At 47.1% G+C, this 20,926-nt stretch overlaps 3 protein-coding genes across 3 annotated transcripts in view; 2 read left to right on the forward strand and 1 right to left on the reverse strand.

Moving 5' to 3' along the window:
• T265_05868 (hypothetical protein) overlaps nucleotides 1-9,446 on the forward strand; it is a gene marked incomplete at both ends in the record, with an annotated part of 17,228 nt that extends 7,782 nt beyond the window's left edge. Inside the window, 2 exons of the mRNA XM_009170997.1 lie at nucleotides 3,196-3,429; nucleotides 9,226-9,446. Coding sequence (XP_009169261.1) covers nucleotides 3,196-3,429; nucleotides 9,226-9,446 — 455 coding nt within the window. The remainder of the gene's footprint in view (nucleotides 1-3,195; nucleotides 3,430-9,225) is intronic.
• A 1,951-nt stretch (nucleotides 9,447-11,397) lies between these two features.
• T265_05870 (hypothetical protein) overlaps nucleotides 11,398-20,926 on the reverse strand; it is a gene marked incomplete at both ends in the record, with an annotated part of 44,971 nt that continues 35,442 nt past the window's right edge. Inside the window, 4 exons of the mRNA XM_009170999.1 lie at nucleotides 11,398-11,855; nucleotides 14,808-15,055; nucleotides 15,148-15,509; nucleotides 20,232-20,325. Of these exons, the coding sequence (XP_009169263.1) occupies nucleotides 14,915-15,055; nucleotides 15,148-15,509; nucleotides 20,232-20,325 (597 nt within the window). The remainder of the gene's footprint in view (nucleotides 11,856-14,807; nucleotides 15,056-15,147; nucleotides 15,510-20,231; nucleotides 20,326-20,926) is intronic.
• T265_05869 (hypothetical protein) lies at nucleotides 11,977-12,180 on the forward strand (the record flags this gene model as incomplete). Its single annotated transcript, XM_009170998.1, has 1 exon — nucleotides 11,977-12,180. One exon carries the CDS (start codon nucleotides 11,977-11,979, stop codon nucleotides 12,178-12,180), a length of 204 nt encoding a protein of 67 aa, XP_009169262.1.

The raw sequence follows: 20,926 nt of genomic DNA on the forward strand, positions 1-20,926 counted from the left end.
TTATCCCCTACAATTCCTCCACTGGAAGTTGACTTCTGATTCCACGGTACGATACTGTTCCATCTCGTAGATAAAGGCATGTTCATCTTTTTGCTTCCTAACACAAAACCACGACTGGATAACATAGCCAAGATCAACTTCCTCCAACAACATTCGCCAGCGGGTTTGCACTTTTTTTCTGTGAGTCGCACATCAGTTAATTGAGTTAATTCCTGGCCTCTGGGCATATACTGTCCTGCATACACAATTTTTCCTCCGGTTTTTTAATACAATAACAGTGGACAGGCCCGTCTATGAACCGCGATATTGTGTAGGTGCGCCAACCAGAACAATTCCATTTAGCTCAAAAGGCTGGTTGGGAAACAACGGATATGTCACACGAATAATGTCCTGATGGAATTATAGTGATTCATTAGCCCTGGGGGCTTTCAAATGTATGACCACCTACGTCTGTCGGATCTGGAGTTCGACCATTATTTGTCATGTGCAATTTCACGTTATCGGGGTACAGTTGTGCCTTCTTCACTCGAAAACATTGGAATATTTCACCCCTGCTTCTAAAATTGGTCGGCTTCTCGTGATTTTTCTCAGCAATAAGTAGTCAAACGTGGGGATATTGTCAGTCCTTAGTGTTCAGCGATTGCCTCGCAACCGCCAAAAAATTATCATGAAGGAAATCATCTGAACGACAGAAGTGACTGTTTTCACTGCAGGCCATTTTTGGAAACCGATGTCCATGCAATCGTATACCAGAGATCATGGATCAACTAGGAAGTTGAAAGATGGATTCACATTTACATTTCCCATAGCCTTGAATCTAGATCAAGGGAGCATCATTCCATTCGCTATTTCAGAAATTTCACGTTGATATCTGTTTGCGCACTTCGTCTGTGGCGCGTACGAGAGACAGAAGAACATTATTTGATCGCTCAAGAGTTTGACTAAGCGCGTGAACCAACAAATTGATTTTCAACTACGCGGGTAAAGAGGCCATGAAAGTTTGACTTGCTTAAACAAAATGAATTATTGCCAGGTCACGAAATATTGAGCTTATTTCAGGTAGACTATTTCCCGTCTTTTTGCATTTCTCCCGTAATGGGAACCTCACGCGGCATTCAGGTACATCACGCGGGTGTGTGTATTACAACGTGCATTACCTCGCGGTCTTGCTTAAGCGCGTTGTTCAAACATTATGCCGGTACCAGCACGGACTGGGGCCCGTTAACTGTACAATGCTGTTAGCTGCAAAACCTTTCCCAGTGGGATAAAACGTTTTACGCAAGAATTTTGCATTTTATGTATATCTGCTGAAACGAAAAACCACTCCAATCTACATCCATATTTTCGCAGCTCAACGAATTACATTGTTTAATGAAGCCATTTAACTCTGGCGAAAAAGATATGATGGAATATTTTCCCGGCATCGCTGCGAGCTCGGAATGCCTAGATGGGACACTAAAGACTAGGCTCGTAATTTGAACTCAGTTTCTTTTATCTTTTACCCAAACAGGGACACATCGGAGCTTTCAAATATTCAATTCCATTGTACGAATACAGAGCATCGAAAGGAATGTAAGGCGTAAGACGACTTCCCGAATTCTTCCCGACTTTCGCCAACGAACCAAAGCTCCTTGTTGGCTGTGAAGGAGGAATTCAATGCATGTTTGCCACTGAACACAGATGGCCTCTGTCGAAATCCGGTGCACATTGCTAACTTGCATTCCCGAACTTCTATATTATTCTCCTGTAAATGCGCCCATCTTCCTTTCCCGATTTATCGTTTGGAATATTTTCCCCCTAACGTCGCCCTGCTTTTATTCTGTTTTTGGTCTTCTTGCCAAGAAAAATTTCAATAAAGCCTTCATACCTCAAGTCCGACCCCATGTTTCGCAACCCAATTTGGGTAATCAGCTCCAGCGGGCCAGTTATCACTTCCTCGGTTCAACTCTATGGTGAAAATCTCACGATACCTCGTGGTAATTTTTACTCTAAAAGGTGTGTGGATTGGATATTTAGTTCCGTTCATCGAGCTCATCCCATGCGTTAGCTGCTCGATTGAGAATCTCAGCCATCCTTTTTTCTTCGGTTGGTTATTTGTACAACTACGCGCTCTGTTCTTCATTGCACCCCAGGTGCTACTAATTTTCTAAGAGATGGTGACGAAGACTGCGTCAGTTGTTTGGGGTGGAGAAGCAGTGCACGAAACCTGGCTTCCTATTCTGTTGTTTTATAGAGTTATTCGAGTGGCAGACGGCTTTTTGGTGCCGCAAAATTATGTTCTTCACGGAGTGTGAGGTTTGCCGTGACTTGATTGCTCGTCCGTTAACTTTGGCAGGATGCGATCTGCTCAGTGGTCTTCTAGGCATAATGAGTTGCCAGAATTTGCATGAATTAGCACGTTGAGTGGGAGATCTCAGGTTCCTTCCTTTTGCAGTTAAGTTGCGGAATGGGGAGAGCAGTGCCTCTTGATTGTTAGCTTGTCTGCCTGAATTGGGCAACTTCATCACAAAAGTTTCGACCTCAGTCACGCTGACAACGTCATTGCCTGTTTATATGGATGAATCTCTCTTCTGCGAGCGCTTATATATTCTATAAACATCATCCGGAAGTTGAAATATGACTGGCTGACCGCAAGGTCGAATAAACTCAACGGGTTTGGTCAACTAGAAATCCGAGTTATGGTTGGCATAATTTCCTTTCATCTGGTTTGTTCGCCCGATGCTTACAATCGGACAGCTCTGCCCCAGGGTTGTGATTGATCCGTTTACGTTCTCCTCCACCATATTGATTGTCCGGAGAAACATTTTAGTGTTTTTTCTTTAAGCCGACTGACCTTGTATTTACAGTTGTAATGCTTGATTTCACGCACTGTTCTGTGTCCAGAAACTGACCATTTAGCACGCATCCGCGTCCGGGTGCACAATCGCTGAGGTATTTGTGCAGCACGTCCTGACCGTTGACAATCCCATAATCCAAATGGATATATCTGGGAGACATTGGACTCATTTATTCCAATTTTAATAATGAGAGAGTTCACCACGCGCATTCCGGGTCCGCATCCATGAGGAAGATTTGTGTTCTACTTGTGCCCAGTGAGCCTTAAATTGGTGGGTTTTGTCGCAGAATAAATGCTCCACGCCCGTTACACTTACAGTAGTTGAACACGAACTGCTTTTCCTTGCAATTTGAAATCAGTGCCCCCAAATGGTGTCGAAGATATCGCAAGGTATGACAGTTCCTTTTCCCAAAGACGAATGCTTCCACGATGCATTCAGCGTACGTTCTGCGAGTTGGATTCACAAGCGACCAGACGACTAGTTTCAGATATGCTTGAATCCACCGCCCCGGGAGCTGCACATAGCCACGCATTAGAGTATGGCCAACGGCTTCCGGTTTCCTCCATCCATGCCATGGATACTTTGAAGCCAGGTGACTATTCACCACTTCACTCTCTGAAGAAACTCTTCCTTTACGTCAAGCAATGCATGACTTTTTTGCAAGGGCGAACTCCTATGTTATTTAACGTGATCTTACAACCCTAATAACGTCTGTCAATAAATCCATTCATGGACGAGTCGAGGCATTTTATATAGATTGATTCCAGCAATCTGTTGAACCACGTCGAGTTACGCGCAAAACCCCAAAAGGCAATTCTTTTAAATGGAGGTTTATCTACAAATGCGGTACTATTAGTACAATAATAAAATTATAAAGCTTTACAAACCTCAAATCATGGGACTATGCCGGCTTCCATACACCGGTTAGGAACTGCTAATTCCTAATGGGTTTCAAAGTCCACGCCGACTCGGAGCCACGTCTTTACAAGCTAGCGAAACCACGTGTGAACTTAAACGACACGTCCGATGACAAGGTCAAAGAACGGTTTATGTTCAGGTCAAAAACAACAAGGGTGGCATAGGCATAGACCAAAATAACACAAAAGGGGGAATCGAGTTGTGCAACATAAAAAATAAAGGAAAGGAATCAACATTTTAACAGCCATAAGCCGAACGGTCGAAAACTGGACGTGCCTTTCCCAGTTTAGTCTTTCTGTTGGATGAACCAGTAGAATTCCATCTGTTGCTTTCAAAAAATTTCACCTAGTGTGTTGGCTACCTCCGTCGATGTTTCAAAATTCAAGAGGCTGGTGGGACGTACGGTCATCATAGGGTAAGCACTGGTGAGCCAGGTGGGTCCGGTAACTATTTATCAGTGACGACACGAGTGTGAAAAACGCTAGCGTAAAATACGGCTGGAGAAACGTTAACTCCTGATTAGTTCGTTCGAAGATAAGTGTGTGTCGTCTATGAACACCGACGGTTGGTTCACATTACTGATCCAGTACATATAAGTATAGAATAAATCGGAGTAAGTTGGACTTCTGCAGTTAAGTGTGAAATACTGCTTTGATGTCAGTGCGGAATCTTTCACTGGGGGTAAAACGGGTTCCTCGGGGTTACCACAGAGCGTCACCAAACCAGCGGACACATGAGTAAAGCGGGATCGTATTTGCGTGGTTTGAGCAAAGTAGATGCCTGCTCCATCGATGAGGAACCTTTGCTGCATGTGTCTTGATGCTGAATGGTTAAGTAAAATAGGTCTTCACCCTAAAATTCAAAAGTTAGTCAGGGATGATAAATGCCTATAGTACGTTTTCATAGACTTTCAGCATAGGATACGGTGCGATAAAAACTTTGGGCTTCCTCGGAAAAAGTTAGGAACTGATGGTGTTTAGAGAGCCGACTTGAAAGTATATGTTGCTGATATGAAAGGGGGCGTTTTCCACAACCTTTTGTCCATGGTGAAGGAATTTGTGTAAGGTAATTCAAGAGGTCCACTATTAGGTTTTGCGAATACGGAAGGAGAAAAACGTGAATTAAACTGGCAGTAAGAGACGATGGCGTAAACTCGCTGTTGGATCGGGAGCCGCGGGATGCCCAGGTTTAACCGCAAAGAAACTCGTCCGTGTACCATAGAGCGCGGGTAATAAGGTGGCGCGCATCTCCTAGTAATCAAACAACCATTTAGTGAGGACTGCAAATTCTCCATTATATCCTGGAAAACCTCATAGTACTGTGAGAAAAACACAAGACTACCTTCCATAGAGTGTTCCGCAAAATGCGCAGGGTACGATCGAGTGAGCTCCACATAAGAACTTCGAGCTCGAGGATTCTGGCGATTTGTAACGTCTGGCTGAATGGTTAAAAGTAGCTGAATAACCCAAGACATTGAGAGAGTACGTGTTAGCACCCCACTAGGGGATAGAACTTCAAAAGAAGTGTGGAGTTGATGGTAGCTAGCTTGGTATTGTGTAGCGAACAAAACCGCCAATGAGTGAATTAGATAGATGGGACGCAGATCAGGCTTAATATTAGATAAAGTCAAGGTAGTGTCACTTGTCTGAAACGCGAACTCTGTTCCATCCTCAGCATTCAAAACAATGGCCGTGTGTGTCTGAGTCTTACAAATTTATTGGCACAGTGAGATGAGCGTCAAGGCTTGATAAGCTTTGGTTTCAGGTGGGTGCGTCTATGCATGAACCCGGGGAACAGTAAGTTAAGAGAAAAAGCGGTCATGAACTAGAAGAGGATATGTTGATTTTGAAAAAATTTGTGCCAGCTGCCTCGAGCTTTTCGCGGTTGACTATCCTGTTGGACAGCATCTACGCTTTACTTCAAACTTCGGCTGTAGTTGCTACAACCACCCCGTTTGGCAATCAAATAATTTAGTCATGCTGGTCCCCAGCTACCTCCCACATGGTGATTCAAATAAGTCAAAATTACTCTCACATCAGTCTGACTCTTTCTGTGTCAATCTCATCGTCTCATTCTGATCCAGCTGCTGCGAAAACGCGCATCCCCTTCCCGGTTGCGGCAACCCTGATGACTCTCACGTGGTTGTCCAGAAACCGAAGTGTCAATGCAATAATGACACGAGGCTGCCGTATCCAGTCTGATGGCATTTCCGCAATTATTTTGCTTCCACTCTTGACCGTCACCAGTCACCAAATAGATCCTGTAATTGCGACCACGAACAATCTGTTCACCCAACCCTAACCGCCTCTTAAACGAGTTTATTCCAACCCGCTGAATATGTCATTCGGATTCACTCACGCTGGTTTTTCGCTGCATTTTCAGTCTACCCGTCCATAAGTTCAAATTAATTCGCGACGTTCCTTTGTCCCTGTCCATTGGCACTATCATTCCATCAAAACTATCTTTCACAACTGACTTTCTTACAACGGTGACACCACTGAACCCACTTAGTCGCAACGTAAGCCATCTTTTTCAGAAAAAGCCTGCTATTTATCTCCACATCGAATTCTTCCGTCTCCATTTTGTTTTTTTGTACCCTGATCATTTAAGTAACCGCACATGGAAGCTCGTGGCCAACAATGAATATCAGTTTTGGTCCATGTTAGCCGACTTCCTCATTAAAATCTTGGTACCTCTTGCCCAATACTCTAGTTTTTTCGGTACCCAATACCGCGGTGACTTTCGAATTAATAGGCACGACTCCTTGGTTTTGCCTTTTTTCTCGTTGTGCTGTTGCCCGAAGGTTTCAAGTTGCGACGCCCAATCATGCCTCAGTTAACATGATCCCTATAAGTTCCTGCATAGTCACAGAGGGAGCCCCAAACGCTACCCTGAAAGCCCCGGTAGGCACACGAGTCTGGGTGGGAACATTGATTTTGGAAACCCGAGGTTTTCGGCCAGGCACAAAATGAGCGGTCAAAACATTCGTCCGTCGATGCATACTGTTTGTGTTCATTCGAGAAAGGAAACGTGAAAGTACAGCTGAGTTCTGTTTGTTGCTGCTGGTGTTGGGCTCGCCTCGGTTGAGTTATGCACCTGGCAATTCCATAAACCACAGTTGAAAAAACTGGCCTGTCATCTGAAAAAAATTTCACTTGGGAAGTTCACTCACGGCCAGCAATGTTTTTCCAGTTCTAGTTCATGTCAGCCGACTGAGTCTTTGAATTAGTCTGACCTCATGCCCATTGTTCCCTACAAGGTGCGGAAGAAACCTATTATTATTATTATTATTATTATTATTTAATTGAGTACTTCCATCTGACTATGACATTGTCCTCTTCGCGCAATCATCGTACATGCAACGATGATTCGCAGGAGTCTTACGTGACCAGGGGAGCTTCTACTGCAACGGAAAAGCGCTAATGTTCGGGGAGATATCGAACTAATTGAAGACGACGGTAGAGATATCCGAGTTGCACAATTCAAGTATACTAGAGTGTACATCAACTGTTTCTTGAAGAAAGGAGTCGCGAGGGTGGCCAGGTGTACATGTGAGGTCTGAAAAATTAATCAAGAATGTCCAGATGGCGGAGTTTATTTGGTGGGCGAGTAGTCGTCATGAAACCAATCGATATCAGCAACTTTATCCACTAAATTTTTGTGATACAATTTTCTGACAATCGCCACCGCCGATTCCTTATCATGCCTACTTGCGCCTTGCACGATCCTGGTCACCAACTGAACAGTCCAAGGTCACGCATCATCAGTAACGGTTTTCAGTTTTGGTCCCGCATTTCAGCTTTATCGCCTAAACACGGGTGACACTGAAGCCTCGTTTTTCTAGGTTCCGTCGTCTGCAATTTAAAATCACATAACTTTTGAAACGTTTGTCCCCTTGTTCCAGCTTTTCCTCCGTCACGTCGTTGCCCTTCACGTTCATACATGCAATGAGCCAGTTATTTTTCAGGTAGGTGATCATGTTTCTTGTGGCTTCATCCGCATTCTGGTTGGATTTAATTTCAGCGGCGCGAACATTCAAAAATGATGGCTCTACTGAATGGGGGGCCTACGAGTGACCTCACTGAACATAACAGAAAATTTCTTGTTCGCAGTAGTTTGGCGTAGCCCGCTTCTAACCCACGTTATCATACATCTCGCTCGCGTTATAATCGGTATTCGATAAATCCATGGTGATTGGTTAGTCCAATCTCTATCATAAAACGCGCAAGTATTCTGTTCCTGTTTTATTCGGTTTCAGTGTTTGCTGTCTAATTGCAGCTGAACCACCATTTGGATAACAGATGCCAAATCGATACTTGCAGGTTAGCTTAGTAGCCCGAAATGCACATTTCTAAGGCCTTCCAAAATGTTACTTGGTCTCATCAAATAGCGAAACCAGTATTTTATGTATTTAGTCTTACCAGTGATTACTCTAACCCTAGTTAATAATAAAGGAGCCGTCGGTGCATCCTTCGCAGCAAACTGTCTTGTCATTCGATAAGAGTTCGTCTATTCCTGTATTCTTGTACAACCATAAATCAACCGTTTATCGCAAAGTTCTGTGAGAAAAGTGGTTATTTGCCTTTCATTTGAATACGACGTACACCGGGAGGTAATTTTTAGGGCACGTAGTTCATGGTTCCCGCCACTTTGGTTCATTTATATGGAAGTAATGGTGATATACATCCTTACTAGACGGGCTTTGTCACGTGATCCTTCTTTGCGTTTTCCATCCGTAACAATTTTCTTCAACTCTCATTTCAGAAAGTCAGTCACCTGGTACTTCGTAGCGTACATGGGATACACTTGGCTACCACGCCAGGATGGTTGCCAAGCACCGATAGTTCTACCTGAAAGTCTCCGTCTCTACACACCTTAGAGGCAACGCGTCACTCTCTCCCACACGGCCGGCGCCAGCGTCGGACGGATGAATCTGTTCTGAATCAATGTCTTCCACCCTCTCAGTGGTCTGCAGACCAGTAAGCACCACCTTAGGGTTTTATCAAGAATGGTTATTAGGCTTACTATATTTTGTGGGACCGCTTTCTGGTATAGTCCTTTCCCTTCGGAAATTTACCCTTACGTGATATGATACGCGCCACCCAGGTATTGGGGTGACGAATGCTAGCAGTTTTCTTCGGCTAAAGCAATAGTTCACGAACTCCAGAGAGGTCTTAGTGCATCAAGCGGAATATACATTACGTTCATAATTCTCAAGGCTGAGTCTCCGGTCATACTGTTTCTGCTGAGATCCCCTGCCACAAATATGACCACATGCTTAGCCGGCCGCGCTTCAGGTAATGCTCACAGGTTGCTCTTATTCACAAGCTTATGGCCTAAAAACAGTTATTGTTTCCATGTCTGCTCCGTTGTTCCGCGTGAACCCTTACCTTCAAAAGTCCGGAATTTCACTCTTACCTCCACTACCTATGGATTTCTTGTTCTAATTTTATTCATCTGATTGTACCAGCAAGCCGTTGCCAGCCAATTCGTCCGTACTGTGACTTTGACCGACTGATCCCTGTGCCCTTGCGATTCATGTCGAGTGCTCCCACTAGCGTCATCCATGATTCACCACTTTCAGAGTTTGCGCTGCATTGCTACAAATTGTCGACATACGCATGTCATTTCAGTGAGGCCTTTGCAACACACTCACGGAAAGAACTGGCCCCCTCCCCGTGGAAGCCATAAGAACGAAGGCAGCAAACAGACTTGTTTCCTAACAATTTATTTGATATCAAACATATGAACAAAAGTTATATGAGAATCACCGGTATACTGAGCTTCCGCGTTTGTATTCGGCCGGCCACGCATGCCTTCGGACAACCCTTGAGGACGGCCGTGGATCCCCCACCCCAGGCTTTCCTTATTGGTGCCCGAGACACGTTGTGGAGGCGTTGAAACCCGATGCTCACTTAAACAAAACGAGCGGTCATCAATGGTGTTCGATTGTTTTGAAAGAAACCAACAGAGGCAGAATGTTCAAAGGCTGGCTTGGATACGAAGCACGCACAACACAAAGGAAGGGACATGAAGTGCACATAAAGTGAAACTTTACAATGTCGTGACGGACCTAGTTGGCGTCCGGGGCATATCAGCTCCCACGCTTGTGGTAACCGATAGTCATCATCACTGACAGCATGACATCAGTATTCAACACCAATGCTTCACTACCGTTTAACCATGATTTATTGGAAAGCCTTATTGTAAAGGCAAAGAGTAAGGTGGACGGGGGAGGGACTTAGTACTAGCCCAACACAATCATTCTGAGGTGCCTATACCTCCAGACACTCACTCAGGCAATCTGGATAGAAACTGACAACAGGAACGCCACTGACATCGGTTGGCAGCCATATCTTGTAGTGTCTCCAACAAGGCACACTAAGGATCACGCGGTCCTCATCCTGGAAGGCGAGTAGCACTGACAGCACCCAAGCGTTTCGTGATCTCCTTCATACTCCTATGCCAGGTCAAGGGTTGGCCACCTCTCTGTTTACGCCACTCTGAGTTGGGCATGGAAAACAGTACTCTCTTCGGCAAACGATGGTTCGGCATACGTAACCCATAGTGCAGTTCAACAAGCCGTTCAAGTGTCTAGATATGACACGCAACCCATGAAAATGCTGAGAACCCCTTATTACTGGACGGTAGGTTTCGCCCTTCTTGAGGATCACCAGATAGGCGCAGCACCCGAGTTCTGCATAACCTTGTTTTAAATGAACCCAAACTTCAGGAAATTAGGGAAGGTCATTCAGTTGCATACCAGTGCGGTTCCACGGGAGATCCAACTGAACCGCCCGCTTACCATGTCCTTCTTAAAGTGAATGTGTTCCACCCGTCCTCCTCATGTTGGTACGATACGCCACTATCGCAACAGTGCCGTTCAATTAATCGCCCAACCGTCCCACTTTCCCGTGAACGCGAAAGGACTAGGAGTGGCATCGATATTCTGATGACCCGTCAGCAACTGCGATACATATCATCTAGAATCAACCAACTGCCGCGGGGACGCCGAGACTGTGAACAATAGCAATTTAATCGCAGTCCAGTGATTACGAACATCCCCGCCGTCCCGAGCTCATTGTGACTCAGTTTGTGGCCCCTGTGACATGAACAAACGGAACAAGTTTTCTTCGCCGTTTGAAGCGACGGGATAGCTAGGATCCGATAAGACCTTCGTGTGTGGTAACGGATAGAATCAGGCTAAAGCAGAACTCGCCCAAGGAAGCTAGGGACACGAGGTAGGATCCCAAGCCATGTTAGCAGACGATATCCAGATTACCGGAAGGCATTGAAAGTTGCGACTGTTTACCAATCCCCTATGGCGATCGTGATGCCCATTACATGCGCCAGACTTAGCTTATTCGGTCAACCGTTGTGAGGAACACAGGGGAATCTTTTAGAAATTCGCAGTGAGGTGCAGGCATTAAAGTCTTCCGAAAAGTGGTCAACTGCACGCGTTATCAGTGGATGGTGGCTACTGCTTCCAAATAGCTAAATGCTAGGAGAGCGCCGCAGACCCCGGCAGGAAGGCACACGGGTTAGACGACAAACTCTGCCCCGGACGGGGGAGATATTCTGAATGAAACCGTCACTGTGTAGCTCCGGAAACCAGACATGCGTTTTGGTCAGGGTGGTTTGTGAACTCCTGCTTTAAAAAGGACCAACCAGCCGGTAGTGGGGATCGTGGAGGCGGCGTGGCATCAAGTATTTTTAAGTTAGTAAACAACTAGGAAGAGGAATATGTCAGGTTTACGAAACTGCAAGTGATCAATGAAGTGAATGAGATTATACAATTAGTGACAGAAGAAGTCAAGTGAACGAAATACGAATAAAAATGTTGGCGACGGGGGTCTAATGAAGCTGATCAGGCTGGATGGCGAAGTACACGCACAATATGGTGTTCAATGAGAGGCAATTGGAAAAAAGCAAGTAAGATGGCATGCGGAAAGCGATGGAATGATGAAAGCACCAAAGACATCGCGGAATGAGAAGTTGCCCTGATTGGTGTGGAATGTGATGAATACGGGGATGGCGGGAGTACCGGCGGCAGAATGAATATTCGTTGTACACAAATTACCGTTAGCCATTTGGATACTGCTGTTGAGAGAAAAAACGCAAGGCAAACAAAACGGGTTGAATGACCACACCTAGACTTTTTTTCTAATATCTACATAAATCAAGGTGACCACATGCTATCAGGAATATTATATACGAGATCATGAATCAGCGTTCCAGCCACAGCGTTGTGCTTGTTCCACAGAGATCTGAAGACGCACCAGATCGAATTATTTCGGATAGTGTCGAAATACCTGTAGATGGCCGACAAGAGAGCGGACGGCATACGTCCAGTCCCACTCTAATCAGGGGTTACGGTCATGGCAAATCGATAACGGATAAGCAAGCGCCGAAAGCTCTTACATAATGGTTGTTTGTGTAGCGCAACAGACTTGTGGTGCTTCGTGCCCAAATCAAGTCTCCTTGAAGCCGTTCAACACATCATCCATCATTGAAGAGGCACCGCAACTCAGGTCCACCAGCTGCACCAATTACAGCAGAGCGACTTTATCATCAATCGAAGTATAAGGAGAATTGGTGCCCAACAGCCATTATTTCGGGTCGAAATACCTGTAGATGGCCGACAAGAGAGCGGACGGCATACGTCCAGTCCCACTCTAATCAGGGGTTACGGTCATGGCAAATCGATAACGGATAAGCAAGCGCCGAAAGCTCTTACATAATGGTTGTTTGTGTAGCGCAACAGACTTGTGGTGCTTCGTGCCCAAATCAAGTCTCCTTGAAGCCGTTCAACACATCATCCATCATTGAAGAGGCACCGCAACTCAGGTCCACCAGCTGCACCAATTACAGCAGAGCGACTTTATCATCAATCGAAGTATAAGGAGAATTGGTGCCCAACAGCCATACAACCATGAAGTAAGGAGGCCAGAGTAGAGTGTAGTGGCAGTACCAATGAAAATCGTTCAACCGAACACCCTTTCAGTGTCTGGCTACCATGTTACACGAAGGAGGCCGGGATTTTTCAAGGTTATCAAAGTCTAGACGCGAGCACTCGAAAAGCCAAGGTTGGGTTCGAACCACGGACCTTCCGGTCAGTAAGTTCGCCCACGAACCACTTAGCTATCTCGAGCGCCATGATGGAACAATGCATCGGTAGCAGAGTTGTCCCAACGTGCTATGCGAACCTCAACAAAGACCAAGCTCGGAACACAACGACAAATAGACGTAAGCTAGGCGGTCCGGTTAAGTAACCGGGTCGGTAACCTGCAATTTTCCATTGGATTTCTAGACACGACCAGGGAGAATCACATGAAAAGGGCGTGGCCCGTAATGCAGTATGGCGCAGCATAATTAGGCATGAGATTTTCGGTCTTTGGTCCCACATATCTACACTGCGTAATCTAACTGACTAGTGGAATTCGCAATAAAGCATCGCTACACAGTGTTCAAGGCTTGACATTCTGCAGCATTGTGCTCAAGATTGCTGCGAACATAAAAAGAAGCACACGCCTCAGATATTAGGTGAGGACCAGAATCACAGCGCGGGTGAGCTGTTGCGACCTTCACGTACGTTCCGGAGAGGGAAACGCAAGTGGGACCCTGAAGTGGATAAGTCAACAATCAGTCCTACATCACACGCGATCAACTGTTGGCTTGTCCTTTATCCAGTAGCGCAGTTCCAGCAAGCACCAACTGAAAGCCACATTTGCCGATAATGCTTTCTGTTTGTCCGGTATCGTTGTCTCCGTAATTCGGAGTCTATCAAGGATCTTGCCCACCTTCCGTTTTACGTTGACACAGCTTGAACGCCTAATAAAGTACTCAATCAAGTGTTGAGATACTTCCAGGTTGCCAAAATCTAGAGAAGGAGCGGTCCATATGCCATGGTTGGGCTCGAACCACGAATCTTCAGGTCACTACTTTTGCGCCCCAACCACTGGGTGGCCTATTGAACACAGAAATTACTGTACTCCTGTCTTGCTCACCTGGGATTGCATAGGTAATGGTGCCTGCGAACTGCTCCGCTCAGATGGCCCAAGTGGTTAGAGCGCGAATTTACTGTGACCGGAAGGTCCGTCGTTCGAACCCCTGTCTAGGCTTGGGCAACCTGGCGGACTCCCAGCCCTCGTGCTTCCTTCGGGTGGCATGGCAGCTAGGCACCCCCCTGGACAGGCTAGCGCTTTCTTAAGCAACAGCCTGACTTCCGAGTGATATCAGCGTCGTGCTGGGCGCGCCATCAACATGCGCTAGTCAGCAAAAGAACTCCCGTCCCTGGGAGATTTCAACGTCGGACCCGCAAGTAGGTAGATTACAGGCGGGGATGCCACCACGCCCAGCCGAGACAGGCAAATGGTTAGGGCGCCAACTCACTGATAAGAAGTTTCGTGGTTCGAACCAAACCCTAGCACCTCGTCTAGACATGGGTAACCAGGCAGAATCTCGGCCCTCGCGCTTGCTTCGGGTGGCATGGCAGCCGCGCACCTAAAAAGCTGAACGGTTGATTGATGAACTGAACTCAAAATTTTCGGGTGGAAAAAAACGTGCCGCTGCACTGTTCTTTGCAATACCCTTCCGATTAGAGCGGTATATTTCAAAGAGCATATTTACTCTGCGATATCGCGCAAGTACCACCATGCTAGGGTTCGTGGCGTTCACTACTCATAAGTCGAGACAACTCAGCAGTTACGACGTGAAAATCTATGGTTCGAGGCAAATCCTGGCTTTCCGATTGCGGCAGTTCGTTCAGCCCTCGTGCTTCATCCCACAGTGGCGGCAACCGGCCACCGAAAGACCATCGCAGCTGAACGATCACTAACCGCATGAAAGCGGGAATAAAGCAATAATCGATAGCTGGCGGTACTCACGGACCGTACTTTTGTGTCCCACACCCAAAAGTGAGTCGAACGTAACCGCGGGCTAGGGATGGTCTACCGCCACCCTGTGGTGGTAAAATTATTCATAGTGCCGTAGTAAAATAATCGAAGCCAAGGTAAAATTAAGGCAGGAAAACGCATACGTTGTTGTACTGACCTGGTGAACAAAGATACCTGGCGAAGCCGACAAAAGTCGTCTTACCCAGGTCATTGCAGAGTTGAAGATGTACTACACAGGAGGAGGGAGAGGCCATGAGGTCGGTGCTAGAATTCGAAAAGGTTTTGTGCGGATACCGGAAAGATTAGGCGGATTTCGCTGTCCCCCGAACGAATCGGCACACCGTTCTGAACGTGGTAGTCGATCAGATGTTGGATACTGCCAAACACGCGCTCCTTTGTCCTTACCTAAAGTAAGTAGGGAGAGTGAGTGCGTAAATAAACCGCTGATGAGTTCCAGGGGGGAGGGTTGACAAGGCGATTGGACAAAACGCGCTCACCTGACCTTTAGGGTCAGCCAATAATAGATGTCGACATTTGTTATCCTGTAAGCCACTTAGCACAAATTGTCCCGGGTGTTGGGCACTGGCACGCACTAGGAAGTCCCCCTCGTATCGAAGTAATCGCTCGGCTTCCTTGCGCGACATCGTACCCACGTACCAGGGCTCACCGACGGGTTCCAATCCATGCGAAGCAGGGTTTTCCTCCGGGTGTACATCCTGGACTGACGATTCGGTTGCGACAAACGGATTCGAATCAGAGGATGGGATGGGCACTCTGGCGCGACTCGGTGGAGGTGGGGCAGTCGGCATCTGCGCGGTATCGTCCACCGTGGTGGTGAGTAGCGGTTCATCAAGCAGCCCTGATGAAAGACAATAAACCGAATAAGAAACGACAGCCAAGGTTGACCACTTCACTCAACAAAAGCTGAACTCGTTTTAACGACGTCAGTCAGAGTTTGTGAAGCCATTCGCAAGCAGCGAGAAGATGAAACAAGACGGTTGAAAAGTGTCAAAGGAAAGAGAAATGAGGACAGACCCTGGTCAACGGTCATCATATCCACTGATTCGGTTTTCATGTATCGTCGCCGAGATGGCTAGGTTCTTAGTGACCGGAAGGTCAGCATTTTGACAGTTTCTGTCTAGGCTCGGGCAGGTTGGCAGGATTTAAGCCCTCGCGCTTCTTTCGTAGGCACAGATGAACTTACTGGCGAACTGAGCGTACCATTTTGACAGTGTCTAGGCTCGGGCAGGTTGGCAGGATTTAAGCCCTCGCGCTTCTTTCGTAGGCACAGATGAACTTACTGGCGAACTGAGCGTACCCAACTACCAGATGGTGGAAATTCAACCAACCCCAACCAAATGGATGAGGGAGGCGTTAAAGCATGCCATATCTAACGTTCCATCCTGTAAGCTGCACCCTCAAGGAACCGCCTAGAACATCGTTCCAATGCAGGCATTCGTAAGGGACAAATAGGATACCCCATTTCACCAGCTCAATCATTCCAAGTTCGGGTCAACCCAAGTAACCCATGTTGACCAGTATGCTTTGCGCTCGGCTGTGATACGCTTTTCGAGGCCGATCCCGACCCATCCGAAGGAAGCACAGAGGCTGAACCAAGATGTTACGTTGCCCAAACCTAGACAGGAACAGTCGAGATGTCCGCGGTTGAATTCGAACCCTTGAGGTAACGCATTTCCCGAAAATCGAACTGTGGCCCCAGAATCGGAGAACAGTCTGGAAGATAACTAATCAACTGTAAAAAACGGAGATCCAACTGGATGTGCCTAACAAGGAAGTGCTTGTTGGTTTTCGGTACTCCCACGGTTTTTTTCTTGGACAATAATGTTCTTGAGGTTTGAGTGGCCGGAATTTGGTGATCTGGAAACTCAGATTCTATAGTTTGGTGGCAAACAAAGGGGATAGTGATCACTATTCAGAGTTCAAAAAGGGGCGAGATGGACAAAGTGGTTAGAGCGCGAATTTCACCGACCGGAAGGTCCGTGGTTCGAACCCGACCTCCGCCTCTCGACTTCCCCTGTCTAGGCTTGGGCAACCTGGTAGTATCCCAGCCCTCGTGCTTCTTTCGTGTGGCATGGCAGTTAGGCACCGAAAGAGTGCTACAGCTGAACGTTTCTTTTTTTATTCAGAGGGCTGTTTAAGGCGTACTTGCCATACACTGCTTATAGCTGCCACAGTTTCGTTTACCGATGATTTGGGGAGGTGGGGAGGTAGGTGCGCATTGGAGGCGGTAGCTGACATAATATACAAGCTGTCGGTAAACTTTTAGGTAGGGGATTCGAAGGGGAGCTTTACGTTGAAGGCAAAATCTTGGATGCATGAGTGCTGTCTAATAATTTCTCTAACCATTGATGCGTTCGGTTCCGGCGTCAAGGTCCAAGGAGACGGTGCATCTGAAGTTGCTGGTATACCCTTCACAGTTCGCTGCCAAGTCTTCGTATGACCTCGCTGGCTCGTTCCCCTCGTAGCACGATTGACCGTGGTCAGGGGTCTCGCCGCTCTTGGTCTGACTGTGGGAGTTCCAGCCAATATAGCCGGTGACTCAAGAGTCTGACCTGCTCGGCTGCAGAGAGTTGGCCCAAACCGATGGCACAGGGAATAAGACGTTGCTGTTTCATTCCTGATGCGGCTGCGCACAGCAGATACCTTTTGAGCAGTACCAGACTCTTTGGTTTTAAAATTATTTCAACCGTATTGAATAATGCGCCGGTGGTCACGGTCAATCGTTGGAACGATCGGAGGTGCGGTTTTTGGGGCAGACCTTTTCTAACCCGTCCTTTCTCGGGAGAAGCCAGAATCGCTTCTTCCACGAACAAGAACACACTGGCCACCTGAAACACCTTACTACCTTGACATTCATAGTGCACCCCTCGTAGCACGATTACTTGTGGTCATGGGTCTCGCTACTCTTCATCTGCTGCTCTTCTTCGGCCTTCCTGGCATGGTTACACCTTGTGGAACAAAGTCCCAGCCAGTATAGTCCGCGGAACCATTGCAGCACTGAAGCCCCAGACACCACGTCAAGGCGGCAGCACCTTCGCGTTAGGAGCTGAACGTATGCCCGGTGAATGCACGCACATTGGGCGCAGTACCTGCTCCGTGCAGACTCACGTGGGTACAGGATTGCCAAACTATCAAAGACAGCCGGGACTAGTCGTTCAACAGCCACATATCGAGCATGACTGATTTAATGACTGGCGTTGAACGAGTTGTACTCCGAACTGTACACCATACAGACCATACCTGGCCAGCAAATCGGTTCGTTGAAATAGACAACAACACAAAAAAGGATGTTTGTTCACGGTTGTCACTTGAAGGAGATCATCCGTTCATCGGTGCTTTCTTGCTACACCGGATGATGTGTATTTTTCAATGGTCATCGAGTCTCAACATGTGTTCCAATCGATCATTCTAGCTGTGCGCTTCTGCGTCATGCTGTCTTGCCTCTGACAGCTGCATCCGGTTGTCCGGGGGGGGGACAAATCGTTCAAACGTAACGCCCTTCCGGTTCTCAGATGCCATGCTACCTGAAAAAGCACGAGGGCTGAGAAATTACCCGACTGCCAAGCCTAGACGGAAGCAATCAGAATACCCATTTCAAATCTGTTGATTCGTCTCTTTCCGATAAGTTCTGAGAAAAATCGGCTCCTTCAGCGCCCCGACTTTAAACTTTCCTGTGAACCGCCGCAGTTGATCAAGAACGAGGCGATACCGCATCATTATCCGGAGGTCCATCATGGGAAATCAAGGCAGTGAATTTAGGGAATAAAAAAATGCAATCAATCATTTAACCGCCCCCGATCGGAAGATGCGCTTGAAGCAGCTCACGTTGTGCTTTGTGGTCGGAACGAAGCGAACACTGTCGGCTATCTTGTGAGGAGTGACTTGGTTATTGCGAATGTATTTCAGTAGGCACAATTAAATACGCAAAACTTAGGAGCGTAGTCCCATGAACAGCGAGCAGCTTCGGTACCCAGACTAAGGATCTGTGGTCGTTCTTTGTGAAAGACCGTTTGTATGGATCGATCGATAAAACAATTGAGGCGCATTGACGGACCAATATTGTCTCAAGTGACTGTTTTCGCCCCAGAATTTCGTCAGCTGATGTCACAATTGCTTTTGAGTAGGGGGGGAACTGCCCCAAGTGCCGGAAGATGCTATCTCAAATTTCATTAAGTTGGGGCCCCACGGTTAACCGTCGCCACTATTCTTTCGACGGGTCACATACTAAGAAGCATTCTAGGATCAATATATTTCATAATTTTATGTCCCATGTGTGTCGGGGGAGGGGTGTGTGTCATCATTCAACAGCACGTACTGTCACCTGCAAACGTATCGCCGCAACCAGCCGTTCACCTACGTGGAGAACACAGTTGTAAGCTACTGCAAACCCCGGCTCACATTCAGTGCTTGGTTGGTACTGCCTCTAGAACACCACTGAGTACTGGAGCATCGTTCATCGCCCCTGATTGGCTGCTTGAACATCCAATCAACAACTGGCTTTTCCGGCAAGGAGACTCTGCAGCCTTGCTATTTGGCGATTTTGGCGATTCCCAAGAATTTTTGAATATCCTGGAGTTATTTACAGGAACCTGGCCTTCATGATAAAATGAATTCCCAATTACTCTTTTATTGTTCGTGTTATCCTCCTCTGATTGTTACCGACAGTAAACCTAAGCATAACTAAAAAACCTGAGTTGTTCACTCCTGAAGAACCGGAGAACTAACTGAATAACTGAGAGAGAATTCGCCCATCAAAAGCAGGCGTTCCTAGACATGCCTCACCTGTGTACGCAACAGATTCTGAGGGCCATGGGGACACGACTTATAGGCAACGCATCTCGCCTTCGCTCTGAGTCCAACAAACTCATCTAGAGTGAGTAGTATACGTCGGTTCCACCTTCATCTTGTGTGAGGAAGTTTAGACAGTCAAGAAGGGTAGGGTTCATTCGAGAATGCAGATCGCACTAAAACGCGGCCTTGAGTATGGTTGGCTATTTAATTGAACCAATAGCGTACTGAAGGTCACGACATGGGTCCGCTGAGAAGCACGCGAATCGAACCGCGTTCTACAGCCTGCTCCTTTGACCAGAAACGTGCGTACTATGCTGACTCACGAGCTGGGGTCAGGGAATGCCAGTCCCTCGATTGAGCCAACTCCACACAACCACGCGAGAAGCGGGAGGCAGTGTGAAGGAAGCCTAGACTAGAAGGGCGCCAACAGCGACTGAGACCGGTAGAAAAGACCGCAAGTTAGCCAGAGCAAGCACAAACGGGCTTCACATACAACCCACTCCGTTTGTCAGACTCACTTGTTTGTGGGGGGCACCTGAGAAATGAAAGCCAACGAAAATGAGGTCTCAACGCAATGTCAGTGTACGGGAGGACACCGATGGTCAACTCGACCGATTGACCGACTTAGGCACACCACTACCATCCCCTGTGGAGGGGCAGACTAATTGAAATCTGGGAAGCTCGCCCCGAGTTATCAAACACACGACTGGTCCCTGGAAGGGGGGGGGTTGAAAAGAAGCAAAATAAAGAAAAGTGACGACGAACTTACATGTGTTGTCATCGAAATTGGCAAAGTTGTCGAACGCGAGACCGACCGCGGGCGCATCAGAAGGGTTGGGTCGCTTTGGAGAGGGACGGTAATCCTGCGGACAAAACGGGAAGAAATTCCGTGAGGATCTGCATGAGTAGTGTGTCTTCCTCAGCCTCCGAAGGGGCCCGTGACATCCGATCGAATTTATTTGCCCCAGTAAAAAAAACATTGGTACTCGTCTACCCTTGGAAGGAAGAAGGCCTTCGCTACGGAGTTGTTTACTAGGAAACCCCAACTGAACAGTTACAGACTATTGGACAGGGAAGCAAAACTCTTATATGCATCTTGTTTACAAAAACTGAACATCCATCTTCTCCGTGAACGCGTCTTCTTGAACATTCCTGGATAGTCACTGACTGTTGCTCAAATGCAAGCTAATGCGACTCCACAATTTCCGTAATAGATCTCACTTTTCAAGAGATGAGAAGCGAATTTACGAGAAAACATACTACTCGCATTCTCCCCATCAGTAGTATCACCGTTACACCATGGCACCCACAGAACCAGGGTGCACACGAAAAAAATTGAATGGTGTGAGACGTCTCCAAGTTTTTGACCACCGAGGTCTCAGAGGTGTTTCTGGCGTCGGGTGGCGTGAAAGAATTAGTAATTAGAAAGCAGGTATATGGTTGTGCAGTAGCCGCGGAAAACAT

The sequence above is a fragment of the Opisthorchis viverrini genome (genome assembly GCF_000715545.1).
Source record: "Opisthorchis viverrini unplaced genomic scaffold opera_v5_116, whole genome shotgun sequence".
Taxonomy (NCBI): Eukaryota; Metazoa; Platyhelminthes; class Trematoda; order Opisthorchiida; family Opisthorchiidae; genus Opisthorchis; species Opisthorchis viverrini.